Source organism: Ixodes scapularis, unplaced genomic scaffold, assembly GCF_016920785.2.
Source record: "Ixodes scapularis isolate PalLabHiFi unplaced genomic scaffold, ASM1692078v2 PGA_scaffold8__174_contigs__length_109621045, whole genome shotgun sequence".
NCBI lineage: Eukaryota > Metazoa > Arthropoda > Arachnida > Ixodida > Ixodidae > Ixodes > Ixodes scapularis.
Genome location: NW_024609883.1, coordinates 66,241,369 through 66,267,351, shown reverse-complemented (window position 1 = coordinate 66,267,351; position 25,983 = coordinate 66,241,369). Strand labels below are relative to the sequence as shown.

Below are 25,983 nucleotides of genomic sequence, written 5' to 3'. Positions count from 1 at the left end.
ACTCCGTTTCCTTGCTTTTACCACAGTCTCGGGTTTTCTACATCATGACCAATATTTCAAAGTCTTCAGGAAGTGGCGTCGTGGATGTCAAACTAATATTCAAAATTATTGTGAAAGTAGACGTCGAAATAGTCTGACACCACAATAAGATGACGGGCCAGTAAAGGCTATGATTAAAATGATTAAATGATGATTAAAAAGTATTTAAAAATTTCGGGTAAATTTACTCTTTGCTTTAGGCTGAGGAAGTCGCAGTTCTTGGAGGGATTGCAGAACTGTTTTTCTCAGAAAGAAACTAAAGAGGGAGTGGGAGTAAAAGAAAAGTAAAAAGAGCAAAAAAAAAAAAAGACAGGGTGATATAGTGACGAATGTATAATCGACGAGCCTACACCAGGGGCCAAGCCCGGATTTAGGGGTCAGGCGTGATGTTACGGTCGAAATGTTGCCCATATCTATTTTGTTGCTAAGTCACCAAAAACTTAACTTTTGGCTGGTGTATATTAATGATTTTATTAAAACAAAGTTGACCTTGGGCAGCGTAGGGGGAGGCGGCTAAATCCCCAAGTTGGCCTTGAAGGTTTTGGGGGAGAGAGGTGCCCCCCCCCCCCCCCCCCCCCTTCCAATCCGCCCCTGGTCCATACATACCCCCCGCGCACCCGAAGAAGACTCGAATAAACGCCGCACAAACTCTGAGCAGCTTTTCCGGCGACCGTTCAACTTCCAGCGCCTCAAGTGGCAAGCCAACAGGATGTCAACCAATCCCATAATTCCTCGGGCTCAAGAGGCAGGCGTGTGAAAATGGCGTCCGACTACGATGAGCCGATATCCGACCAAGAAAAGGTAACTTTTTGACCGCTTTTTACGTTCTCCCGCCACGAACGGGCCCAGCGGAAACCAAAAGCATGATTCGGCCACGCAGTCAGTCCGAAACGTAACACCGGTCACCGCATAAACGTCGCACATCGAACTTTTGACAGCGGTGTGTGTATGTGTGACTTTGCCGATCTCTTCGGGAACTAGGGGGAGGACCGGCGCTGTTCGCTTCAAACGACACAATATTTTACCGTCGTTCCCAAATTATCCGCTGATCATACTCGAAATAGGGGTCAATCTTGTTACGTAGCCCGCAGGCTTCGTCCAAAGTCCGCGAACTAAGTTTGACGACTCAGAATTAGGCTTACAAGAAAAAAATAACGTATCCTACCCCTCCCCCTTACGTGATTCGCCATTTGAGTGTGCGGTTTTGCTTTTCAAGTCAAAATCCCCGAAAATTTGGCCAAACCCAGATCACGGGCTGTTCAATTAGCAATGTTAGGAACGGCACACGCCCTGCCAACGCTTAAAAAAAACTCTGGGCGAAGCATTCCAGCGACCGGCTTCGCGTTGCAACTTCAAGTGGGTGGGGGTAAGGGGGGGGGGGGGGGGGGATCTATTTTTCCGTTCTGTGTTTGTTCTCTCGTGCTCTCTTATCTGTTTCCTGCAAGCTAGAAAATTTCGAAGTCTCCGTTCGTGTGCCCCCGATGTCAGGCACGATATCGAGAGCGCACGGCAACGGTACAAGACTGCTAGCGACATCCCAATGAAAAAAAAAAAAAAAAAAAAGTCAAAACAAATTTAACACGGGCGGTTGCGAGGTCGCATACTCGGCAGCACACGAGCCGCTATTCTTCGCGACCTTTGAAGCGTAACTACGCGTGTTGGGGTGTGCTTACATTCCGCGACCGCAGAGCGTTTCATTGGGGACCATATACAGGCGGTGGTTGTGCTGAGGGTTGTTGTGAAACGAGACGGCTGCAGGCTTTTGCGCCGCCTCATGTATATATATATATATGTATTTGTTTCTTTTAATAAGCGATGAACGTCAGTTGGGATGAGTGTGTGAGTCACGCGAGTGCGTGTGCTCGGAGATTTGACGACGGAATGCGCCGGGAGAGAAAATTTGGATCTCGGGTTGCTTGGCGGCTAAATAAAAGGAAGTTAAAACAAAACGGACGTGTCGGTGGCGATGTCGGAAGGCTAAGGGGTCAAACGTGATCGCCGTGACCTACTGCTGACTGACGGTGACTCGGGGAGTGGGCCTAGGCCCTCGTTTTAATGGAAAGCGTGGAGGAACTCCCGGCGCGAAAGCTGTCGCGTGGGAAGGACGCGAGACCGGGCTTAACTGGGGCGTGATCGAAGTATGGTTTTTCTTGGTGTGCGTTTGCAGAGTGTGTGTGTGTGTCTGCCCATGTGTGGATTGATGCTTGTGACAGAAAGAGCCCTACTTTGTTTTACAAACAGGGGACGGGGTTTCGAAGAGTCAGTTATGTCGAGTGAAAAAAGCTGACATTGAGTGACATTGTATGCCGTGAAATAGATCTCCGGTGTTGCGAGACCTTTCAGAAACATGTTGAAGGCAAGGTTTGGCACAAGGTGGGAATAGCAGTATGTGCGGGCTATTATGGAAAAATATTTATTACTAAGTTGCGAATGGAACAGAAATGTACAGGTGTTGAGGCATGGTATTATCTGCTGCTCCTCTGGCTGAAGGTGGTCATTGAGACATGAAGACATCCACTGTATACAAATTCTTCTAAAACCTTTTTGCTGTAGGTCATAACGTCCTGGGACTTGGTGTTTTAGCTGGGTAGTGGGTGCCCTTTCCAAACTCTATTGCATCTCTAGTTAAATAGCAAAAAAAACTCGGTGTAGCATTGTCTCCGACGTGATAACCTAGGCGTTGATTGCCGTGTTTGTTGTTGCGTTCAAAGTGGGTGAAGTGATTCGAGGGAGAGATTGCTCGTTGATGAATCCAGCAAGGTGTCCTGTCTGCGGCTAATGCCAATTTATACTGCATCTTAGAGGCCATAATGTGGCAGTTAGCTGCTGCCTTGACTTGTTCGAACACTCGGTGATTTCGATTTTGCCGTCCCTCCTTTACTTTTCCATCAAATGTAGCTAATACACCCAGTGGCCCCCCCCCCCCCCCCCCCTACACACACACACACAGACACACACGATAAAAACAGCGCGATACACAAGGACACAGAGGAAAGAAATACATATGGGACAAGGCTTTGACTATCAACTTCCTTATTTTTAAAACAAATAAGAAAGTTGATAGTCAGTGCCTTGTCTTGTATGTATTTCTCTCCCGTGTTTCCTTGTGTTTCACGCTGTTTTTCATCATGAACGTTTACCAACCAGCACAACTGTCCATTCTTGTAAGCTTTACACACACACACTTACATACATTCGCTCATGCGCAAATGTCTGGGCCAGCCTTTACTGTTTGGCAGATACAAGCTCTTCACTGAGCAAAATAACATCAGGGTCAGTGCGCTTTGCGAATTCTGGCGGAGCAGTGGGAGTTCACGGCATTCCAAGACGACCCTTTTTAACCCTCGTGTTTCTCTCCCTGTGTCCGTTTCTCTCCCGACAGGTGCGCATAGTGTCTGACTTCATTCTACTAGCCCCGCCCGGCGAGTTCAACGAAGTGTTCAACGACGTCCGTCTGCTGCTAAACAATGACACGCTACTCAAGGAAGGGGCATCTAGGTAATCTCTCGGTGGCTGCTCTACCGTCCGTGAGAGGTGATATCGACAAAGCGACACTTCGAAAAGCTTTTTTCTTTTCTCGTGAAATGCGTTGCTCGATAACTTACGGGAAATGCGGGAATTGAAACTTTCGCAGAGTAATGCAAAGAGTGTGTAAGTTAGTCGCCCAGGCGACCACAGAAGTCTAGCATGTCGTGTGCACGTTCAGCTTTCTATGCTCACCATCGTAGCCGGTAGCACCTGTTTCACCAGCTGATTGGTTGTTTAATCGATTCCTCACTAAACAGGCAAGAAATCGTCCATTTGGTGCTCGGTCGGTGTTGCCTGGAACACTGCTGACGCACGTTTCAGCCGCAAAACCGAGCTATAGTGTTTGTCCCCTGAAAGGTAGATTCATGTGCTCTGTGCGGCATTAGGACATCTGTTGCACAAGAATAGACAAAGAAAACTTCAATGGGAGTTAGTGACTTACGTGCACCTTTCAGCTTTTTCATCAAATCGATTGGTCATATTTTCTTTCAGTGCATTTGCGCAATACAACAAGGACCAGTTGACGCCGGTGGATTTAGAGGGCTCTGACAGCAAGGTGAGTTTGACATGCTTCCTCCTGCATCTTTTTTACCTATCTCTCAGAGCACCTTCCGACATTTCAGTTCAGAAGCTTCTAAACTTTGCACCGGGTGGTCTGCGTGGCATACTGGCATTCCTACGGAGCTCTAGGCCGCAGCATTTCGTTTTATTTGTTCCGGTTTCCGAAGCTAGCATTCTTCGAGCTCTGGAAAGCCCTGCTAAATGGATTATCCGTCACCAAAAGATAATCCCTTTCTCGTTTGTTTCGTTGAGGGGAGGGGTGGGGGAAGACGGGGAAGATTAGGGAGCCTCTTTAGGCACAATCGGCAAAAACTTGCATGCGTAAAATGAATCTGAGATCAGTTTTGTGCTTAAAGGGGCCCTGCAACAACTTTTTGACTGGTTTTTAATTTTCACCGAACCTGAGCGCACTGAACGTAGTAACTTAAAGAAACTTTTTTCTCAAATTTCGCTTTATTTTAAAAGTTATAGGCAAATTAGAATTACAAAAAAAGGCAAAAAATAACCTCCTTTATGATGTCGTAGGTCCTGGCTTGAGTGGCCGTGAACTAGAGGAGGAGTAGTGAGCTCATCGAGCGCTCACGACTGCCGCACTCCGTGTCGACCACTAGAGAGGGCGCCACTAAATTACGTGTTGGATAGGCTGTATGAAGCGGGTGGCCAGGGAAGCTCGCATTGCATTTGCTGCGTGATTAAAGACTAATTCAGCCTAACACTTCATTGGCCACGAACGACAGCAAACACTGGGTAAAGATCAGTTTAGAACGGGAGCCACTTCGCGCTGCCATACCGCCAAAGGGCCAATTTGCTAGCCAAGCCCGTGCCGAGAGCCTTTGGAACGCTCGAAATCGGTCGGATCCTCGAGCCAGTATACGACCGCAGCGCCGCCGCGTACATCCGGGGCCTTTCTACGCTCGCCGTTCGTCAGAGCGTCATCCCACTAGCCCTTTCTAGTATGCGCTGTTTTTTCCGCCGCTTGGTGGCGGGTTTGTCGACGGGTCTTTTCTTGTTTACGTACTTTATAAACTGCATTTGTTTCCTTTCTGATCTAAAATACTGAACAAAAACTACTTTTATAAATAATTGAAACGGTTCAGTTTTTTGTAGTCGAAATACAAAATATAAGTCGCTTATATTTTGTATTTCGACTACGAAAAAGCTTTTAGCGGCTCTGACCAGTAGTAAGCCCAGGACCAAAGACGTCGCATTTTGCGCGCTTTCGGTACAGCGGGTCGCCCTCATCAGTGGAGGAGGTTTCCGCGTCGTTCGGTCAAAATATGACTCACTGATATTTAGTTACTCTCTCCGTGCCCGCTGGCTTGCCTGAATCCCAAGAGACGTGGAAACCGCAAAAAAGGTAGGCGCTTAGATATGATTGCAGGGCCCCTTTAATAAATGCAAATTGCTTACTCCAAGAACTTGTTAGCCGAATTTGGAAAACATTGTTTCCCGGTGTCGTTAAAGGGACCCTGAATCCCCGAGAAAAATTCTTAAGCCTGGGATGGGCCTCAAATATAACAAAATGCAACTGCCCACAAAAAAAAAAAAAAAAAACATTTGTGTTGTGACATGCAAGTTAGGCGGAGTTGCAACTGCAGCATGCTGACCATCCTCCTTCGCTTCTTTCTTGCATGCTTTCCCTTGGCATGCGGAAACCGAAGCTGTGGTGCGGAGTAGGTGTGCCTTTCTTGCACGCTCTCCAGCCAATCGGAGGCTCACAAAATTACTTCTATTCTGCCATTACTGACGTTGGCCAAAACGTCAAAGGTCAAAACATGCGTCAACTTTAAGCAGGCTTAGCATGCTAGTGGACGAAATTTTTCCAAACTTGTGTGTCATAGCATAAATATTGTGCTGATTTACTTTTTTGTTTCTTGCGGTATGGGTACTTTAATACATTCTGTTCAAGCGGTTAAAGAATAAAAAACGGAGTCTCGCAAAACTCTTGTTAAGAGTCATTTTCTGTTAAGTGTTGGTACGACGCTCTATTTCTGATGTTACATCTGCTGCTGACATTAGTGATCTTACATCTGTGTGACGTTAGATCTTTTCTTGACTTTATGTCTGCCTATGACGTTATATCTGCTCGTGATGTTGCATCTGTCTGATTTTGCATCTGCTCGTGAAGTTAACATTTGTCCGTGATGTTACATCTGCTCTTGACGCTGGACCTCTTTTCACTATCACTTCCTCCCTCAGCCACGAAAGATAAATTCTCCATCCAAAGGTGTTCTTTTGGTATGCAGCGTCCCCTTCACTGTCCTCGACGCACGTCTCATTCCAGGCGCTGATCACGCACTACAACGACCTGGGGGAGGGCCGCTTCTACGACACGCGCACGAGGCAGTCGTTCCGCTACGACCACCTGCGCAAGGAGGCGAGCGACTACCAGAGCCACCCCGGCGGCCCGCCCGGGCAGCAGGGCGGGGACAACGCGGGGGGCGGGAGCTACGCCGAGGCCTGGCGGGCCGCCCTGGAGGAGGCCTGGACGCAGTACGCGAGGGACCACTACCGCCACGGGGCGTGCGCCGTCTACGACCGCAGCACCAGCCCCCAGGAGGTGACCCTGGTGGCCTGCCTCGAAGACCACCAGTTCCAGTCACAGAACTTCTGGTGGGTCCTGGGACGGCAGTAGAACACTACACGGGCCTACTTTTTGAAGCAGAGAGGGAAAACCATGGGCCATCGTAACTCTAGCGGTTGGTCGTACAAGCGGCAGAGTAACAGCAGGTGAATGGGTGGTGGTGTTGCTGGCATTACAGCGTCTCCACGCCCGTCCAGCAGCGGTTTTTGTTGACCAGCTGACCGTTGAGTAGTCTAGGGCAGAATGGGCATTTGTTAGCTGTCTTCACGGTTGCGGGGATACGCAGTATCCTTCACTTGTGCTATCGCCGAGCATAAATCGGTTACCTAGTTTTGCTTTTTGGGGTTACCTAGTGTCAGTGAAGTACGGCATTGCATGCGGCCTGGTAGGTCTGGAGTAGGGTGGCTTCTTTGCCAGTTTAACTGGATCACTGACATTACTATCTGGAACTGGGGGATTACTGAACTGATATTTACTGAGCTTGCCAAAGTAATGTTGCAATAAGCAGCTGCTGTTTGATCTTCGTACGAGCAAGCAATATTTGTGTGCAACTTCGGTGTTTTTGGCAGCAGTGGGCAGCATCAAAACTGCACGTTCAGGGGCTAAAACCCAGATCCTCTCAACATGTTGGCAGCCACCGTATAGAGGCATCAATGATAACGAAATTTTTTGCCGGCCACTGCGTATCTGCATTATCGTGGCATACAAGACCCGCATGTACAGGGAATCATGCCACTCAGTGTACGAGCGTTTTGTGTCACAGAAGGCAGGGTCGGTAAATATTTTACGAAAACAGTGTCGCGAGCACAGGCTTCGGTGTACAAGTGTATGTATACACTCCGTGCGGGAACTATAGGGGGCGCTTTAAAAAACGCGCGTAGCGCCGCTGGCGGAGGAGCTGGCGTTCGACAGTGAGGCGTGCTCAGCAGCCTACGGCGCCTTTTCGCGTGCGAAGCTGTGGCGGCGGAAGCGCGCACGGACGGAACTTTTGCTTTTTGAGCCGATAAGTTGAGGGTGACGTTGCATGAGTGCTGGGGCAGACCTAAGAAGGGCATTTAGTTGTTCTCCGCTTCTTATATATTGAGTTTGAGTCGTTATTAGGGGTAATTTCTTTAGTTGCGGTCGAAAAAGGGGTTTGAGCAATTTTCCGAAAAGCAAGACGGCCGCCACCATAATTGCTCTCAGTGGGAAATTCGTTTCGCTCGTCGCTGTAGAGGTAGGACTGCTGGGACGATGATATTTGGAGGCGAGTGTGATGTTCACTAAGTTTGTGCGCTAAGTGGGCCAAGTTCTTTAAGACAGCAAGTGTGAAAGTTATGGTTCGAACGAATAAAGGAATAAAGCTGTCAGGAACATCTAATATTGGACCCAAAATGTTGTGTTATAACCGGGCTGTGCGACGTGCAGATTTGGACACACAGGTTCTTGGACATGACCGTAACTTGACACAACAGTTATAATACCAAAAATAGGTGGAATAGGAAAACCAGGTGGACATTTGGTTTGGGCGGCGTAACTGAAGGGGAAACAGTTTTGACCGTGAAAGGGCTCTCAGGAGTATACCACGCGTCGTGGGAGATGGAGACTTTACAGGTAGGAAGGGACTAAGTGCACTGTACTTCCAATTGAAACAACTTTACGAAAGGTGGCTTCAAAGCCGAGAAAACCAAGTTGCCGGCCAACACGGTTTGACCGTCAAAGGCTTTTGCGGTCAGCTGTTGTGTAGTAATCTGGTTGTGCGAGGTGCTGATTTTCGGCACACAGGTACTTTGACAACCGTAACTTGACAAAACACTTATTATGCCTAAAAGAGGCGGCATAGTTTAACCAGGTGGAAATATTTTTGGGCTGTGTAACTAAATGGAAACCGGTTTTGACCGTCAAAGGATGTCAAGAGTATACAACTCATCATGGCCGGGAGGTGCACACTTTATAGGTAGGAACAGTGCTTAAAGTCCACGAAAATTGAGGGGGGTCCCTACAAGAAGGTGGGGGAAAGGGGGGGGGGGGGGGGGTTGATGAGATGTAATAGATGCACATAAAATGAACCCCACTGCTGACTCTGTCCACGCTGTACCTGCAACCCTCAACCCCAAATTTCACATCTCTGAAAACAAGCTATTTTATTGCAAGACATGATTTTGATTTCACTAATGCTGGGGCTGTGGAGGAGGGTATCAGACCATCCGTTAACACCAGTGGGTGGTCGAGACCCCCTGAGACCCCCCAAACTGTAAGCCCTGGGTAGGAAGGGACCAGTGGACGGTACTTCCAGTTCGAACAACTTTACGATAAGTGGCTCTAAAGCCGAGAAAAAAAAATTGTTGTCTACAAGACTCGGGGTGTCAGCGTTTCCACATCCAAAAGGAGGTTGATCAAAAAAGAAAGCACACCAGATAAACTTCCATACTCAAACATCAATTGTCCAGTGATTCAAAGTTTCATTGTAGTTTTCCTTAGATTCATATTTGTCAATTTTTGTTCCGTCCGAATCTTTCTTCATGAAGTACAGACCGCGTGCCATACTGGTCCGGAAAGATCATCGACACGTACAATAGGGATGAAACTTCTTTCGAGGGCATTTCTTCAACGAAATTCGCACTGCATACCCACGAGTGTGGGATGGCATTTCAGTTCGAGCTGAGATATGTATGCGTTACTGGTACGAAAACAAACGCAGAGTGCAAAGCGGCAGTGTAGAATATGTCAGCCGTGCCGACACAGTGGCAGACATGATCGGGAGACCAAATTTCTCGCGTCGTATGGCACGGGTCCATCGTTGTCGCTGTCCCACAAAACATCGGCGAGGTGAAAAGCTGTGAAACTTCGTCCCCACGAGATACGACGCATACGTATTGGAGCACTTAACGACGCAGCAGTTCATGCTGTTAACCCAGCGGAACCGCACCGCTCCGACTTCAATGCGTACCAATGTACGCGGCGTGGTTCCGTTCCGTAGGGGCTCTCACTACCTACCTTCAGTAACGGCCGCGCGGCGGCGCGCCGGTCGCGTCGCACGGAGTGTATAAATAAGTGGACTCGTGGAGCAAACTCCTCGAGTGGGAACTCAGATGCCTGTACTTGCGAGACGTCAGACGTGGTGCGCGCTTGGCTACCTTCTACATTTTCATAGTCTCATGCGCATGAGACATGAGACACACATCTGCACATGAGACGCATGTGCACATAAGACACGGATGGTTTCTTCCACTTGCAGTTTGTGACTTGAAAACTGTCTTACAGTTTTGCTTCTCTTTTCTTCTTAGGAATGGCCGTTGGAGGAGCGTTTGGACAGTCAACTTCCCAACCGGTGCCTCGTCAGCTGACGTGAAGGGCCTTGTCAAAGTTCAGGTGAGGTTCTCGTCTGAGGGAGCGTAGTGCAGCCACATTTTATTGCTGTCACTGCGCGAGAAGTTCCAGGGCCATGCTACCGGGAAACGGTAGCAGCGCACAGCAATAAGAGACAACTTCTATAAAGTCCAGCGTGCAATGTTGCATGCGTGGCATTTTAGAAACCAGTTGTCCGGGGGCGGAGGGTCACATCTCGGTTTAGGTCGACGTACCGACAAAGATGTTGTTGCGAAACTTTACTTAATCTGTCGACCATGCAAAACGTTTACAGTAAAACCTCGTTAATTCGGATCTCATGGGACTGGCAGAAATGTCCGAATTATCCGAAAGTTGAAATACCGAGAGGACAATGAAAACTGCGCGAAAACGTTTCCCTGTGACATACCTTTATTTTGAAAAGAAATCTGTTATTGCCGCCTGCTTTCTGGACGACATTTGAACGGAGACGGCAACTTTCCTTAGCGCGGTTGAGTGCTCCACCGCAGTCGCACTGTCAGAGCTACGCATCCCGTGCGCTGACGATTTAGCACAGTAAGGCCTCTTCTAATTTCGGGTGCACCACCTTCCACAGCCGCTTTCTTTTCGCGTTGAACTTCTCGCTTTCAAAAGCCTGTAGGATCTCGGCCTCAATTTTCACATACGTGGCCAAAGTGCTCCTCTTGACGTCGCAAGCTTCCATCATTTCTTGTTGAGAGACGCCGTCCTTCAAGGCCCTCAGCATTTCCACTTTCGTCACTAAATTCTTGGCCTGGTACAGCTGTAACGGAAACCGAGTAGCACAACTGACCTATGATTGGAGCGGCAAAATTGCGACACCCGGCACTATTTCTCCCCAGCGCGCCGATAGCAAGAGTGGCAGTCAAGTTGCATGTTTCAACGTGGGTACTGAGGGATAAGATAGCTGTTAAAATACAGGCTTTAGGGTGGGCTGCTGTGTGCCAGCCACCCCGTGTTGAGGCATGAAATGTGACTGTCACTCTCGCTATCGGCGCGCTCAAGAACAATAGCACCGCGTGTCGCGATTTTGCCGCTTTGGTCGTCAGTCACTTGTGCTACACTTTTTCCATGCCAGGAGTGTAGCGCGCTGACGCACGTCAATCCAGAGCAAAACTGGTGCAAAACATGGCGAACCGGAAGAGCAAAGAACCATGGGAAAACCGAAAAAACCACGTGGGCACCTCGGATGGATAGCGGTCATACCCTTTGGAACAGATGGCAGCTTGCGCCACCTGCCGAATTCGTCCGAATTAACCGTAGCGCGCCGCGTTCCCTCCGAATTAGGGTAATGAGCGTTTGGTGCCATTGACTAATACACACGTTTGACGGGACCGGATCAGCAGTTCAAATTATTCGAAGTAGCGGGGGTTGAATTAACGAGGTTTTATTGTACACGTTTTTGCCCGGGCACTTTGTTGGCGCACATCATTTTTTGGCCTTTGTGAACTAAAGCTTAAATGCATACAGTAATCCCTCATTATAGCAAAGTCAATGGGGACAGCAAAAAAATTTGATAAAAGCGGTAATTCGATTAAAGCGTGAGAGCTCACGAGCAGGAGCATGCCAGACGTTTTTTTTTCACTTTTTTTTTCTGGCTCTCGCTGCTGAACCCCCGAGCAGGGGCACGCCGGACAGCGGACGGACATACGGACATGGCTAGTCCCTAAGGAGCTTCGCCCCTAAAAAAGACAAGAGATCAGTTTGCCGGGAGTTTTTGCCAAGCATTAAAAAGGACTCCTCCAAGTGCCTTAAGCACCGCATGAGGCTGTCGTCGTCACCTCCGCACTCCACCTTGTTGCATAGAAGGGGGAGCACGTTTCGTGTTTCTCCAGTCGTGGGTACCTCTCGGGGCTCCTAATCCAACGTTTCTTCGTCTTGACTCTGGCCACACACGAGGTCCACAATCTCGGCATCCGTCATGTGAGTTACTACAGAGATTTCTACACCCATCAGTGCAAACCAGCTGAAGTCATCTTCGGGAGTTGCACGGAGGATCTTGTGCACGGTTCTGTAAAGGTCATCACAGATCTCGATGTCATCCGCTGGCACATCAAGCACGCGCGTGTGAAAAAAGTCGGCATGTGCGAAGCAATTGGCTATCTTTCTAGCCTCCTGTTCCCTCCACGAAAAATCTAGCAGATGAATGGCACCGAGCAAGTTGATACTGTAGCCTTTGCTGCAGTCGTAAGCAAGGAGCATGCACTGCAGAAGGTTCCTGCGGTGCAGTTTCCTACTCGTTTCAATAATACCTTGTTCCATGGGCTGCAATACTGAAGTTATGTTGGATGGCAGAAACTCCAAAGTGATGGCTTGCAGGTTTTCAATTTTCCCATGGCTGGGACAGTTGTCGGCAAAGAACAGCACCTTGCGCTGCTCTTTCGCGAACTTCCGATCCAAATGGTACACATAGTCTTTGAAGAAAGCAGCGGTCATCCACCCGCGCTTGTTGTTTTTGTATATGCAGTCGTCAGTGGGCACCACGTTCTGGAAATACCGAGGCTTCTCAGCCTTTCCTAATATCAGCAGGGGGAGCTTGTCACCCGTAGCATTCGCTTCAAACACACACTGACGCGCTCTTTGCTTGGCTTGCCTCCAGACGAAAAGCCACCCGCAGTCGTATAAGTGCGCTTGGGCAAAGTTTTGTAGAAAGACGCAGCCTCATTGAGATTGTAGATGTCCTTTTCCATGTACTTCTCCAGAATTTCGGCCAGGCGATGCCTTCGCCACATGTCCACAGTGTCCTTGCTGACCGTCCCACTTTCGCGTACTATCGTTTTTGAGGTCGCACCATGCCGCTTCTTAAATCGCACGAGCCACCCGTTGCTGCACTTGAACTCTGGTTTGATCATTTGCAAGGCCAGCGCCTCAGCCTTGGCAGTCGATGCGGGACCATGGACGGGCAAGTTGGCGGTCCTGGCATTCTTTAACCATTCGAGAAGTGCAGTTTCGACTTTGGGATACTTTGAATCCTGGACGCGCTTTCTCTTACTTGAGAAGCTCCTTTGGAACCCTCTTAGCACATCCTGCTTGTTTATGAGAATGGTTGAGAGCGTCGATGTCAGGATGTTGAATTCTTTCGCAATTTCCAACTTCGGTCGACCACCTTTCTCCACTTCTCGGATCAGCTTGACTTTCTGTTCCAGGGTCAAACACTTCCATGCAGGCTTTGGCAGTGCCATTAGCAGTACAGCAGGTTGCACGCAGCTACCGTACACGCGGCAGACGGGCTGTGCTGCCTTCGCAACACTGAACACGATATCAAAGGTGTTGCCTCGACGTGCACATGATCTGTAAATGCAGCGTCGACTCAAGCTGGCAAACACGTGCATTTCATGCGTCGCGACCAAGTCAACCGCAGTACAGCCACAGCTACAGGGGAGAGGATGTATCTCGACATGTTCAATAGGAGGAACGGGAGAATCCCAACCCTTCTCTCTCATTCCTCTATTTTCTCCTTTTGTACAGGTCGGCATACACTTTCTCCCCTGTAGCTTTGGCAGTACTAAACGGTTTTAGTGAGACGGAGTTTTTCTTTTTAATATATAACTTGGGACGGTGCTTCCAAAAAGGTGGGTGCCGGCAGGGGATGGGCTTCCTTGACTTGATTTCGACAAGAGTTGAGCCGCGGGCACCACGGGCACCGTGTGAAGTGTCGGAACTGTCGCTCACCGTGCAGCTGCATTCCTCTGCGCACACAGAGCTCCCGAAGGGGCAATTTCCCGCCTTCTTAGCTCCCTTGACCGGACAAGTCGGAATCGAGTAAGAGATGGGCGCCGGGCAGGTGTGTCGGGGTTCCAAAGGGGCGGGCGCGACAGACACTCTGGATGCGAGGCACATGCTTCGCGCTCCTCGCACATTTTTAGGGGCGAAAGATGATATACCTTTTTGCAGCTATTGACTTTTTGCACACCTCTTGGAAGGATTGCGCTGGCTTACATACTGCACTTTCGCTGGATCGTCCTTTGTAATAAGCATGTTTGGCCGCCGATACACTTCGAATAATCCAGTTCAAAATGCCTGCATTGCGATCGGGACCGCGTCAAACTTAGAAAAATGTGTTAATTCGTAAAAAGTGATTTTATTCTAACGAAGGATTACTGTGGTCGGTTTTATTTCTTTATGTGTCGGGGATCCGGGTGTGCTTGGCCACTACACATTTATTGACGTTTCTATTTATTACTGTCAATGCATCTTTGCTCTAAATTATGGCTCGCTAACATAGACACAACCTTGCAAGCATGCGGCTTTCTTTAGAAAGTGCAAGAATTTGCATGAAGCGGATTCGACACGAGTGCTGCTTCAGCGTTCGGCGGAGGCTCGTCTTCAATCGGCGACAGATCGTGTCTCAGCCAAAATCTGACGCGACTTCTCAGCGAAATCTGACGCAGCAGCACGCTCACCCTGTTTCAGGGTGAGGCTGTTGGCTGAGCACAGCTGTCCACGTTACTTTCAGTATAGAGGGGCTTTAGGCACAGCACGTTTGCCGACACGTGCAGGCATGAACTGTCACAACATACTGAAGACAAAACAGACCAGTTGCCCGGAGGACGCGAGTTGCGCCCTGTCTGGGATGGAAACCGATTTATTCTCACTTAAACCTTCTCCACCTTGGGGACTTCCCCTGACTGAACGGAGTTCTGCTAACTGAGTTCAAGATTGCAGCTTCTTTGGCATCACCAATGGCAGCCAGCATTAGGGACGCACCTTGTACTGTTTCAGAATGCGGGGGAAGTACAGACAGAACTGTAGCAGCAAATATTGTCGGAAGGGACATGTTAGGGATTGGAGCCGCCTTTATAAAGGATTTCACAGGTTGCTAAGGTCAGCTCTACCATTAGTGCAGCCATTGGCGATGCAGCTTCCGTCGTGTCTGTTTTGTTTGTATGAAGTGTTTTTTTTTTTGTTGTTTTTTTTTTCAGTGTAAAAAAAGAAGGAAATTTGTATTACAGTGTAATCCACTTATAACGATACCAGATATAACGATATATCGCTTATAGCGATCAAATTTTTTAGATTTGATCGCTATTTTTTTAGATTTGATTTCATCCAGATATAACGATAATCGGCTATAACGATTGGATTTTGCGGTTTTCTCAATATCGTTATAAGTGGACTGCACTGTATATACTGTTTTAAATGTTCATGAACACTCAAAAGGGCATCTATATAATCTGTCTGCATCATCATTTAGAAAGATAATGCAACACTATATACGGTTTCAATTTGGAGTCAACCGCAATAAAAATAACTGTGTTATTTGAGACGAACCACAGGGGACAGCGTGCTCCTAGGTCCTTGAACCGCTTTAAAACCCTTGAATTTGAAAATAAGGGTTTTTGAGGCCCTTGAAAACACTAAATTTTTGTGCTAGACCTTGAAAACCTTTGAATTTGAAAGTTTGAATGGCAGGATCCTTGAAAGCCCCTGACTTTATACGTAGTCCTTGAAAATCCGTGAATAGCTATAACAACAAAGGCCGTTATTTTTTTACATTTTTGTTATGCTTCTCGATTTTTTCGTTTCAGTTTTCTAAATTTGTATAAATCTAGCCAATGTTTGTTGGATGGTTGGCCACATGGGAGCAGATCCAAACCAATCCAATCTGGGAATGCTTTTGCACATTGTTTCCGCCTTTGGCATGTTTCATCATCAAGTGTTTTACGACCGGCGCTGCACTTTCTTCACGATGATGCTAGTGAAATGTCTGTATAAGTAAGAAAATGCCCAACAAAACCAAGCTTCAAGATGTGTGGCTCTACAACGATGAATATAAGGATGGTGACGCCAGATACGACAAATCAGCATCGTGCAAGATGCAAGCCTTGTTTTAAAGCCTTCGATGTCACCGCCGTGGGCGAGTCAGCATTGAAGTACCATTTGGAAGCAGAAAGGAACCAGTGTTAAGATGCGAAGCAGCCAAAAAGGCACTACATTGACGAAGAGATTGACACCATGAAAACACGGAAAAGGAAACTTGAAGCAACAGTTGCTGATCTCGCAACTTCAGCAGATGGCCTATTCTGAAAAAGCAGAAAAATAAAACGACCTCACATACACCGTCCAAACAAGCAGCCCGAGGAAAACTGCAAAAAGCAAGACGGAGGAGCTACCGTATTTACTCGCATAATGAACGCACCCCCCACAATGGGCATCAATTTGACATTCTTTTTCCCCTTGCGTATAAACGCACCTCCAATTTTCGGCTCCGCGAGTCTCAAAATGCGTCCAACTTAGCTAACCACCAAGCCAATTTTCTTTTGCCGCCAAGTGGCTAGTCCAAGTCAAGCCAAGCCAAGCTGCTTTCGTAATGGCTGCAAGTGCTTAATTGCGGAAGTGACAAGCGACTGGGCGGAGCACACGCCTAACGAAGCTGGGGTCGAGGAATTGCCCAGCCCTGGGCATGCTTCGTCCATCGTATGTACCCTATTTATGTCAACAAACACTCCATCGTTTGTGGTCCGCTTTCGGACGGAAATCGTAAAAGTGGTTGGGCCTAAGAATGGTCGCGTGGCTCTCCGTGCTGAGTGAGCTTCATAGGGTGATTTTCCTTCGGCAAGAGGCACGCCGAAAGTGCCCTAAAAAAGGTTTGCAATTTATAGAGCATGGTTACTGTGGCGTTCCCAGGACCAGCCCTGGGTGTGCATCCGTCAGTGGGGACGTGCCTCATTACCCTGCCGCGTCATATTGGCACCTAAATTGACATTTGCGCTAAGTGTGAAAATGCAGAAATTTCACCCCGCTTAAAAGGATACTTCAACGAAATTTGAAATATATCCGTCGTGTTCAAAGATAGGTTGAATATGTTCCACAATATCCTTAAATGACAATCACAGGTTTGTATTTTGAGCCTGGCGGCTGTATTTTTTGTTATGAACCGCCCACTCTAGCAAGCGCTCGGAGAAGGCCCAGCTTAGAGCGCGTGACATCCGACACAATCGTGACGTAGGTCTTCTCGGGACGAGCAAAGCTACGGCGAGGCTGACGTCGAGGGGATGGCCCAGTCATTCCAGCCACCTAAGCGGCTGCTTTTGTACGAATTTTGAGTGACGGGTTAATCTTTTTTAATCTTGTAGGGGGACAATAGCTACTTCTGGAACACACAAAAGGGATTCTCGGGAAGACGGGAGTTCCTGTTTCCGGTCATTTCTCATTGTGTCCGGAGGTGAGACACTCACCGTCACTAGCTGTCAAGGTTCCTAGACGGGCATTACAAACGAGGTGTTTGCGACATCCACCAGGTGCTGTTTGCTAATTGTTTAATTCGTTTTAAAATTCCTTTTCATGACTTTTTACGAGATATTGGTGTCTTCGATGTGATACTGCTCCTTTGAACACATATAGACCATAAAATAAGCGCCGAAGTTTCGTTGTAGTATCCCTTTAATGAGCGCACTACCCAAATATGTAAATTTTCCTGGAAAATAAGTGCGTTCATTATGCGAGTAAATACGGTACTCAGCGTCAGCCAGCAAATACAGGAAGATCTGGACGAGCTCCCCTGAAGTTACCAGAAGCGGTTTTGCAAACTGGATTGCTGTTTTGGCTTTGTGCAATGCGAGCAGTTTTACAAGATAGATCCGTTTAAAAATGATCTAGGGTTGTAAATTGGGCCAGTTGGTAACAGTTAAATATGATGAAAAACAGCCTTAGTAAACATGGACGACGAAGGGGTAACGAACACGACAGGACAATGGCCGACTCGCAACTGAAGTTTATACTATGAAAAGAAAACAAAGGAAACTTCTTAAACGTATTACACACACACATATTTAAAGGAAACTTCTTAAACATATTGTACGCACACATACCGGTATTTAAACACGCCTACCAGGCAACAAGGGGCCGCCGAGATATTGCTTTACAAATTGGAACTCATGTTAAACCGAAGGTATGTTATCTCCTTGGAGAGCACCACCGATGGTTCACTGGCACATCTGTCAGCCGAGGTAGCAGGTTTCCTTTTGAAACAGGCAAAAGGCATAGAGAAGAGAAAGACAGGTGTGGAGAGAAGTCGAATGGTGGTAGTCTCCTACCTTCATTGCCTCCCACAACCTAAAACAGGAGGTCGGTACGGGATACCTGTTGTGTTTTCATCTGCAGAGAAAATGAGCCAGGTATGCGCGAGAGTTAGTGCTGGCATCGAAAAACGTCTGCAAGCTAAGTGCACAAAAAAAACGAACAAAAAAAAACATTAAAAACTTTTTGCGGCCTGTATGTCGGGTGTTGTCTACCGGACACACCTGGGACACCCCGGTCGTGTGGAAAATCCTAGGGAGGCCAGACAGGGAGGTGTTTAAAGGAAAGGTTGAGAAAGCACACTTACTTTCTTAGGGCTGCGGTCGGTCGGGGGACTGCTAGCTCTACATTACCGAGATTGTTCATGTCTCCCTTCTTTTGATGACGCGGTTGTTGTGGGCAGACACCGAGACAGAACGACTCGAGAAATAATTGAAACATCCTGTATTTCTTGGTTGGTAGACAGATGTGTCGGTGAACCATCGGTGGCATTATCCAAGGAGATAACTTACCTTTGATCTAACATTAGTGCCAATTTGTAAGGCAATATCTTGGTGGCCTCTCGTTGCCTGGTAGGCATGCATTTTAATCTGTGTGTGTAGTATGTTTAAGTTTGCTTTGTTTCCCCTTCATAGACTAAACTTCAGCTGCGAGTCAGCTGTTGTCCTGCCGTGTTCGTCTCCTCTTCGTCGCCCATATATTTACTGAGGCTGAGTTTCACAAAAAAAAAGTCAGAGGACACCTGGGCACTTCTTACGAGTTGTGAATATGAAAGCATGAAAGTCGTTCTTCCGCTCCTTTGGTTCGGTTGCAGCGTAGTGGCATGGACGACCATGTTTCCCTGGCCGAGCGCACGCTCTCGTGAAGTGGCCGCACCGCGCTGAGCTCAGTTGTGCTCCCTCCCGGGAGCTTGCCCGAGCGGGCTCTGCCGCCAGGCCCACGCCACCACACCGATCTTGCTGGCGGCCGATCCGCTGTGTGCGCTGTGCCACCATGGAGAGGGCTTCTCTGTTGGCTTTTTTTGGAGCTACGCCGCACGAGATCCATTGGAAGCCTTGTTCCTTGATGACGTGCACCAGCCAATGGGAGCATAATCCATCAGAAATCGGCTTCACTCCATTAGGAAGGGGGAGTTTAGATGCCGTTTGGCGTGGTTTTAAAGCTGATGACATTGGTTCGCTCCTTGGGGCAGTTAATGCTTTCGCATTAAAATGATACCCGCCATTTTTCAACAGCGCCTTACTGTTAAAAACTGCTGCGTGCAGCATCGAGTTGAGTCCTTGAAAATACTCCAACAGGGCCATGAAATCTCTCGAATATCCTTGAATGTCTCTCTTTGAAACCTTTACGTACCCTGAATTGGGGCTGCTAACTGTTCACAGTTGAAGCGGCCCGTCTAACAAGGGTATTAAAGTGTCCATAGCCGAATGCCATCCTTCCCTTTACTGTTGAGGACTACCACATTTCTTTTTTTGTCACAACTTGCCTTACTTGTTACACCAGCTTTAATGGCAGACTAATAGGTGATGTTTTGACGTTGCAGGTTCACTATTACGAGGACGGCAACGTCCAGCTGGTCAGTTCGAAGGAGATCAAGTCTACCCTCTCGATCACTGTGAGCCCCCCCCCCATTCTCACTTCGCTTTGATTTGTCATACTTTGCGCGAAGCGTAAGCGAGAGATCGTCGCCGTGACGAAACGAGTGCGGCTTGCGCGTCTTTGCAGAGTGAGCAACAGGCTGCCAAGGAGTTTGTGCAAATCGTGGAGGATGCCGAAAACGAGTATCAGGTGAGGAACGGCACGTCCCCCCCATTCGTGTGCGTTGCCCTTTGCATTGTGTCGGTCGTGGCCGAGGTTTACCGTTTTAAAGCGATCGCTATATATCCAAACCCTACTTGGATTTCTTGCTCTTGTGGTTGTACCGTAGTAAGGCCATAAGAGAGCCTTGGCAACGACGAGCAGCCGTTAGTTTGACGTCATAGCCCCTGCCACAGGAAGCGAAGTGCCATGTTATGTGAGTGCCACGTGGTGTCATGCTCTTCCCTGTTCTCTGCCAGGAACAGCGTAGTAAGTTAGGAACTGTGTATATGTATAACAACCTAGTGGGTGGGGATGCGTTTCGAAGCGCTGCTCGTTAAAAAACCCGTAGCATTTTTAGAATCTCTTAGCCGGGCAGTTTTTAGCTCTGCAGCATACATCCACTTTGATAAAACTGGTCAATTCGTAAGGCGGATGACAGTCCCGGTCATAATGCCAGATGGCGCAGTTCCGTCGCAACGTGTGACAACGCCCGACGACTTGTCGACATTGCAGACTGCCATCTCCGAGAACTACCAGACGATGTCGGACACGACGTTCAAGGCGCTCCGTCGACAGCTGCCCCTCACGCGGACGAAGATAGACTGGACCAAGATCCTCAACTACAAGATTGGCTCGGAGCTCAAACACCACTGACTCCCCCGTCCCCTTTCCTTTTTATTCCTTCCGTGCCTCGTTTCTTCGATTTCCCCCTTCCACTCCGTTTGATTCGTTTTCTGCTTTTTTCCTGCACCTAAGTTGAGCACACTGCCCGTCGGAAATCGTCGAAGTGTCTCGGCGACGTGCGTTGACCGGTCGAATGATGCAAGTTATAGCAATGTTTAGTCCAGGGTTGGTTTTGGCGGGAAGATTATGTTGTGTGAACGCTTGCCGGCCGCGTTTCCGTCTTGGCTAATTATTTTTTATCAATTAGTCTCGCCTCCTTTTTTTTTTCGAGCGAATGGCAGTCAACATTTAGGTTGAGGGGAAGTCTCGGTAAAGAAAGAAAGCTGGTTTTGTTTGAAGACAACTTCCGGTAATGTCGAAGACACTCCCGTTAAAACCGGTTGGGGTCAACTTGACAATCCTCACGCATCCGCGTGTGGTGTGGTGTGGTGTTGTGCACTTTTTTTTTACACCCTTTTTTTTTCGTTTTACATATCTAATTTCACAATTGAGCGTTTCTTTACACCTGTTTGATTTCTTTTTTGTTTGAAAATTAACTCGGAAGTTGGGAGAGTAGGAAAAAAGACAACAAAATGAAGTTCGAGGGACTGTTGTGTTTGTATGATAGCTTTTTGTACGGCTCCTTTCGTGCGTGTGCATGTGTGCACACGTTGCTCCGGTACAGCGCTTAGTCGCAGGTATATATTTATGTTGGCTCTTTCTCCGACTTGTCTCTATTTTCCACGGATTTATTATTTTTTTTGTGCGTGTGTGCGTGTGTGGTGGTTGGACGAACTAAGAACTAAAGTCATATTGGCGAGTCCTTGCTTTCTCTCGATTGAGTTATTTTCAGTGGGAGCAGGGAACAAAGAACTTTTTCTCTTGAAGCGGGACGAGCAGCTTGGTTTGGTTAGTCTGTTACGTTTCCGTACGATTTCGACCGTGGTTGTACTTCTGTCTAAAGAACAATAACTGTTGCCGCCTCTCAGCCGTTTGGCAGTTATGTGCCGAGCGTTGAGATGGAAGGGTTCTTGTTGACCTTGGGGGAAAATGTTGAATAAAGAGGATGAAAACAAAGCTGTCGACTCTGCATGTTGCTTTGTTAGGGCTGTGCTGAGCCAGCAAGGGCCACTTGTCTTGCTGCAAGCCATACCGTGGTAGATTGCTGGGGACAACACCTGGAGATTGAGGTAAGCTGTGACTAAGCCTGAATAAGAGGGCAGTGTTAAGGCTATAGTCTGTTACAGGTTGACAAAAGCTCTATGCTCATCATGATTAATACTTCCCACCTCTCCAGTGTTTGCTCTGCTAAAGTGAAAAGGGTAATGAGCTTTGTAGCTTTTCTTAACCTGCAATAGTTAACAAATAACGCTCAGGACAGTTGACACCAGTCTTGGGCTCCGTCAATGCGGCGAAGGAAATTGGCACATTCTGACAACATTCAGAAGCACGACACGCGCAAACACCACAAACCCAGTTTTGGGCATTTGCGGACCGTTCAAATGAACAACGGCCAAATATTTTGTGCAGAAATAAGCTTTGCGTTGCACGGAAATAAAATTGAGGTTTAGAACGCACTAGCCACTGTCAAGGGGCCTATTGAGGTATGTTTTGGAGAATTATGATCTTAATTAGATTTGCATAATTAACCTTTCAATAAAAATATGTAGTCTTATTCAGAAACTTTTGCTGGGCACCATTAAAAACCATCCTGAAGTGCATGCTTCGTTTTTCCTGTTTCGAAAATTCATCAAACCTCAACGTACCGAGGCAGTTTTTGCACCTCTGCATTCAAGCTGTTCCTCGTAACGCTTTTTCACTTCTGGTAAGTCGCGTTTCGCCTTGTTGACGAACAGCGTCTGCTACTTTCTCTGTTGGTATGCATTCAGACGAATAGTTAATTGGCGTCGTTTTTGGTGTTGGTGAAATTTAGAAGCATGGCGAGGCTGCGTCAACGACAGCACTCAATATTGCTGCGTGCGAGTTGGTGTCGTAAAAACAAAACTTGTAAACGCTACAAAAGCGGTTCCACACGCGGGAGTGTGTCTAACAGGAAAAAGAAATTGTCTGCGTTAGCGAAACTTACGTATACGGCAGGGGTGGCCAAGCTGCGGCTCCTGAGCTGCACCCTGCTCGCGGTTCCCTCCCCCTACTTCTCCCCCGCTCCCCCGCCTTCCTCCCGTCGCACGAGCACATCCCCCCCCCCCCCCCCCCCCCCAAAAAAAAAAAAAGAAAAAGGAATGGAATGTGTTTTAAATCGAAAGACTGGTTGCGGTTTTTTGGTAGTCTTGTGCTACTGCTACATTACGTACAGGTGGACTGCTTTTGACTCGGATAGATTAAAAGTAGCTCGAGTTTTGTTTATTGCTCTAAACAAAAGTTGGCCACCCCCCTGCGGCTCTTGGAAGTTTCGTGACTTTGTTTGCGGCTGTTAGACCGGGTCAGCCTGGCCACCCCTGGTATACGGTATATATGCATGCTTGTAGAGTAAACGCGTATCACGCGAAATAAATGTGGAACACAAGGATGTTGCATGAGCGTCCTGACCAATCAAAAATGGTACCACACGTCGGTACGCACACGCTAGTTTTTACACTCGTAGCGGTATTAGCAGACCCAGGGTGTTGCTACAACACCCTGAGGGTGTTACACCTTGTTATAACGCCTTATGGGCGTCGCCGCAACGCCTTTAAGTAGAGCGCTGGCGAGCCTGGCAGCATCCCAGAGATATCGTTTTGAGGAGCGAATCGTTGCAATCAAACACTACCACACGCAGTTGTCGCATGCACAAAAACAACAAATTCAGACGCATATAGCGCGCACGAGATCGGAATCGTGACCCCGTCGACTGCTGCACCGCCTTATATTCTCGACAATAAGTCGAGAATTAAGACACTTATCCATATGTGACGGCTTACGCAATAATGAAGGTTAAAGTATCTTGCTTTGTTCTCAACAATATTTCACAAAAAAAAAAAAAAAATGCTTTCGAGGTTTAATGAAGTTATTTTCAAGTAAAGCATTGGCAGAGACAATGATCATTCCACAGCTGCAACAAAAAAAAAAAAAATAGTTAAAGCTGCGTAAAGCGGGTTTATTGTCGCTTGGACGGAATGTGCCGCAACACTCTTCCCCCCGGAACAGCCTAGTCGCTGTCCTCTGTGGCTCTCAGATTTTCTCGCTAACGAATTGATTCCGAAGTATTTGCGACTCTGCAAAGAGGTGTAGGGGATGCTCGAGCCCCGAAAACACCCAGAAGTTCAACAACATGGAATGTGAAGCCACCCTACATCTCGACAAAGTAGACCTCACCCTGGCAGAGCCAGCGAAGCAATACTCGAATGACGACGACGGCAATCCAAACCCCTGGATCACCGTGCTACCGCGCCACTTCAAGAACCGAAGCTACGACACCGTAATCATCAAAATCACGGACGGCCTCAACCTCAAGGAAACATCACATCAGAAGATCGGACAAGCGATCACGCTTGCCGCCCAATTCACACCGGGTGAAAGGCTCGAGACCTTTTTTAAAGTATACGAGAAGGCCCTAACCTGATAGCAGCCGACACCTACCGCCCCTCGGCGAAAAGTAAACTGCTACGACTAACCTCGATTAACATCGACGGCGTCAGCAGACCCACATCGACCTACCTCGCCATGGGCAGAGACCAGGTCAGAGGGGTTGTTCACGGTCTGGACAATCTAGACGATGGCAGCCTACAAAACAGTATCCAAAGTCATGATCGCACCATACTATCAGCACACAGGATGGGAAGGAGCAACACCGTGCTCATCACCTTCGCAGGTCTTCACCTTCCAAGGTATATAACGGTAGATAGAGTGGTCACCAAAATCTACCCCTACCGACCAAGAAGCATTCTTTGCCTATGCTGCCAGAAAATCGGGCACAAAGCAGAAGTTTGCCCTAAGAAAAAAACCAGCATCACTTGCCAACAATGCAGCCAGGAATTTCCCCTGGGCTCTGAGCTCGCAGAGGATCATCAATGCATCCCTTACTGCCACAACTGTGGAGACGAACATTCTCCTGCAGACCCTCAATGCCCGGCCAGGCTCAAGGCAGACATAGACCTGAATCACAGCATGGAGATGAGAAGACAGATGCAATTTACGCTAAGGAAGAACAACGGACCACCACAAAGAACCACGCCAAAAAGTACCCAATCCTGCGGCCCAAAAACCTCCAATCCGTACCAACTGCTTCAAGACAATGAGTTTCCACTCCTGCCTGACAAATCCAACCAAAGGAGAGACGCGGAAATGCATCTGACTTCACGTGCGCCACGAGAATCGAGGACATCCAGCAACACTAAAAAAAGCAAGATAGCTGCAGCCAAACCGAGGCCACGTGCTAGAAGTCTTAGCGTGGACCCAGCCAGAAGCGTGAGTAGGCCTTTACACTACCTCACAGCTCCAAATAACACACCATCACGCACAGCACGCATATCACAAACGTATAAAGAAGCGTTAACGCAAGCTAGACGCCGCCAATTGACAGAGAATTCAGACAAAGCAAGGGTTGACAACCTTCAAGCTAAAACTTTGCAGGCCACAGTTATGGACATGGAGGAGAACGAGAGTGTCGCGCCGTCAACGCCCTCTCTACCTCCCTCGAGTACAACAACCTGCTCGAGTAGAGAAATCATACCTGGCTTGAACCCCCAAGCCAGCGCAATCATAATGCAACTTGTTAGACAGACGGAAATCATGCAAAACCAGATGACTCTCCTAGAGGAACACATAAAAGGTTTAGACGCCAAGATCAACATGCTATTGAACAGAAAAAGAAGTATCCTTGCAGAACCAACCGGCACCACTAAAGTAACACGCTCAGAAACCCCTGAGCCCCAACATGAATAAAAAGAGCAAAGAAAAGCAAGCAGCAGACACAGTAATATGGCAATGGAATTGTAGAGGCTTTAGAAGAAAAAAGGCTCAACTTCTTTTCTACATCCAACACGCGGCACGTAAACCAGATATAATAATATTACAAGAAACAAATGGAGACTTCAGTCTCTCTGGATATCACAAATTCACAGAACCAAGTATTACACGCCTGCAAAAACGGTCGAGTAAGAACCAAAACTCAAATGGACTTCAAACACCAACCATGACTATAACATACGTGGCAAATAGTATCCCCACAATACAGCTAGAAACGGAACAGTACAACTCAGACAAACAAGAAATGGTAGCAATAGAATGCCAGCTCCAAGGCAGCGACACCAAACTGGTAGTGATCAACGCATACTGGATCCCGGGATACCATCATAGCAAAACTAACTGGATCAAAGACTTCAAAGACAAGCACAAGGGAAAGAACCTGATAATAGGGGGCGACTTCAACAGCCATCACACGGCATGGGGCTACTCTAACACCACTCCAAATGGCAGAAGGTTAGAAGCAGCCACGGGGAACAACA

General features: G+C 47.9%; 1 protein-coding gene across 1 annotated transcript; it reads left to right on the top strand.

The window, feature by feature from the left end:
- The first annotated feature begins 641 nt into the window (after window positions 1-641).
- On the top strand, window positions 642-21,616 carry LOC120850392 (F-actin-capping protein subunit alpha). The gene is made up of 8 exons (XM_040222857.2): window positions 642-840; window positions 3,422-3,537; window positions 4,060-4,123; window positions 6,413-6,741; window positions 9,979-10,063; window positions 19,620-19,691; window positions 19,802-19,864; window positions 20,390-21,616. Exons 1-8 carry the CDS (start codon window positions 799-801, stop codon window positions 20,528-20,530), a joined length of 912 nt encoding a protein of 303 aa, XP_040078791.1. The 5' UTR covers window positions 642-798; the 3' UTR covers window positions 20,531-21,616.
- Window positions 21,617-25,983: the final 4,367 nt, after the last annotated feature.

Bases quoted from the DNA above. Each gene is read 5' to 3' on its own strand.
- LOC120850392 (XM_040222857.2), top strand. From the start codon at position 799: ATGGCGTCCGACTACGATGAGCCGATATCCGACCAAGAAAAG. The intron at 10,064-19,619 runs GTGAGGTTCTCG...TTGACGTTGCAG, and splicing joins AGGGCCTTGTCAAAGTTCAG to GTTCACTATTACGAGGACGG. The intron at 19,865-20,389 runs GTGAGGAACGGC...TCGACATTGCAG, and splicing joins ATGCCGAAAACGAGTATCAG to ACTGCCATCTCCGAGAACTA.